This window comes from Bubalus kerabau, chromosome 4 (assembly GCF_029407905.1).
Source record: "Bubalus kerabau isolate K-KA32 ecotype Philippines breed swamp buffalo chromosome 4, PCC_UOA_SB_1v2, whole genome shotgun sequence".
Lineage (NCBI taxonomy): Eukaryota > Metazoa > Chordata > Mammalia > Artiodactyla > Bovidae > Bubalus > Bubalus kerabau.
This window is the reverse complement of record NC_073627.1, coordinates 161,629,486-161,631,526: the sequence shown is the minus strand read 5'-3', so window position 1 is coordinate 161,631,526 and position 2,041 is coordinate 161,629,486. Positions and strand designations below refer to the sequence as shown.

Below are 2,041 nucleotides of genomic sequence, written 5' to 3'. Positions count from 1 at the left end.
AGTTTAATTTCAATTTTTTTCTGGTTTCTAAAAGTTTGCTCTCACTTCATGGACTAGTTGTCTCTACATTTTTATGCTATTTTCATAAATGATGAAGTTAGATTATTACCGTGAAATTTCTTCCCAACTCTTAAATTCTGTGATTTTACGTATAGCCTTTATTTCCTTTGTTCTGCTTATACTGAAAACCTTGCCTCCAATATATGAGCTTATTTTGTGCGTAAATTCAAAGATGCAAATTTCTCATTCTTTCCTCCAGAACCAGTCTAGCTGTCAATTTTCTCATAGCGCCATGCACTTCTGTATTTCTCAGGCTATAGATGATAGGATTGAGCATCGGTGTGACGACTCCATAGGACAGGGCAATCAATTTATCAAAAGCAGCGTCTTTGGACTTTGGCTTCATATACATGAAGAGGATTGTCCCATAAAACACAGTCACCACCATTATGTGGGCTGAGCAGGTGGAAAAAGCCTTTTTTCTTCCTTCGGCTGAATTGATTCTTAGGACAGTGGAAAGGATGAAAATGTAGGAGATACAAATCAACAGTAATGGAACAAATAAAAATATTACATTGCCCAACATGATAGCAATCTCATTCAAGGATATATCTGTGCAAGCTAGCTTGACAAAAGCCAATATTTCACAAACAAAATGATTGATGACATTTTTTCCACAGAAGGGCAACTGCACTGCAAGAATTGTTTCTGTCAATGAGTTGAGAAAGCCCAGTCCCCAGGAGAGAGCTGCCATCTGAATACAAAGCGCCTTGCTCATGATGCTAGGGTATCTCAGAGGGCTGCAGATGGCTATGGAACGGTCATATGCCATCACTGCTAGAAGCACACACTCTGTCGACCCCATAGTGTAAGAGACAGACATCTGAACAACACACCTAGTGAAGGAGATAGTTTTTTTCTCGGATAGAAAGTGTATCAGCACTGAGGGGATAAAGGAGGATGTGTACCAAATGTCAAGGAAGGAAAGATTACAGAGGAAGAAGTACATAGGGGTGTGAAGGTGGGAATCCAGGAGAGTGAGGATGATCAAAGTGCTGTTCCCCAGGAGAATCACCAGGTACATCAACAAACACATCGCAAAAAGGAGTTTTTCTGCTCTTGGATACTCAGAAAGTCCCTGTAGAATGAACTCAATGTCTGTCCAATTGGTCCTTTCCATTTCACATTTTCATACCTGGAGTAATCCAGAAGAGATGCGGGTTTAAGGACTCTATACAGTATTATAATACAAAGTAAGAGAATATTGGAGGAAGGGCAACAGGTCAGTATTAGCTGGCTGGGTTTACAGTTGTGAGTTTAGATTTTCAAATTTTTCTTTTACCTCATGTGTCAGGGAATAGACGAAAGACAATAGTTATGTTGGTAGTTTATTAAAAATACAAACTTAATATTCCATTTCTGACATTATGATGCACAAATTCTGAGTCAGGGAAGAACTATTTACTTTTTACTTTCTTTTTTTTAAATTTTATTTTATTTTTAAACTTTACAATATTGTATTGATTCTGCCATATATCGAAATGAATCCGCCACAGGCATACACATGTTCCCCATCCTGAACCCTCCTCCCTCCTCCCTCCCCATACCATCCCTCTGGGTCGTCCCAGTGTACCAGCCCCAAGCATTCAGTATCATGCATCGAACCTGGACTGGCGACTCGTTTCATATATGATATTATATATATTTCAATGCCATGATATTCTTATTTGTTGAAGCTTTGAACTGACCTAAATCTTAGCTGTCCTCTAATCCTTCTCAACCAACTCCTGGTCTTTTAGAGTAATCACTCTGTGATTCCATGCTATGAGGTTTCATTCAGGCACTCTTTTACTGTTGTTAACAGACCTAAAGAAAAGTCTGTGACTTTTTTATTCAAGATAGAAGTTAAGCTCTCTAATTTTCTAGAAAGATCCCTAACTTCCTAGAATTTTTTTCACTTTTATTGACTTGCTTACATGAAGATCTAATATTTAAAGTTCTAAGATTTTTCATTGAAAAGCAGATGCCATCTATACTCTAA

At 38.0% G+C, this 2,041-nt stretch overlaps 1 protein-coding gene across 1 annotated transcript; it reads right to left on the bottom strand.

Moving 5' to 3' along the window:
* Positions 1-226: 226 nt before the first annotated feature.
* On the bottom strand, positions 227-1,180 carry LOC129651716 (olfactory receptor 13D1-like). The gene has a single exon (XM_055580319.1). It carries the CDS (start codon positions 1,178-1,180, stop codon positions 227-229), a length of 954 nt encoding a protein of 317 aa, XP_055436294.1.
* Between the last annotated feature and the right edge of the window lie 861 nt (positions 1,181-2,041).

Coding starts and splice junctions, on each gene's coding strand:
- LOC129651716 (XM_055580319.1), bottom strand. CDS start 1,180: ATGGAAAGGACCAATTGGACAGACATTGAGTTCATTCTACAGGGACTT.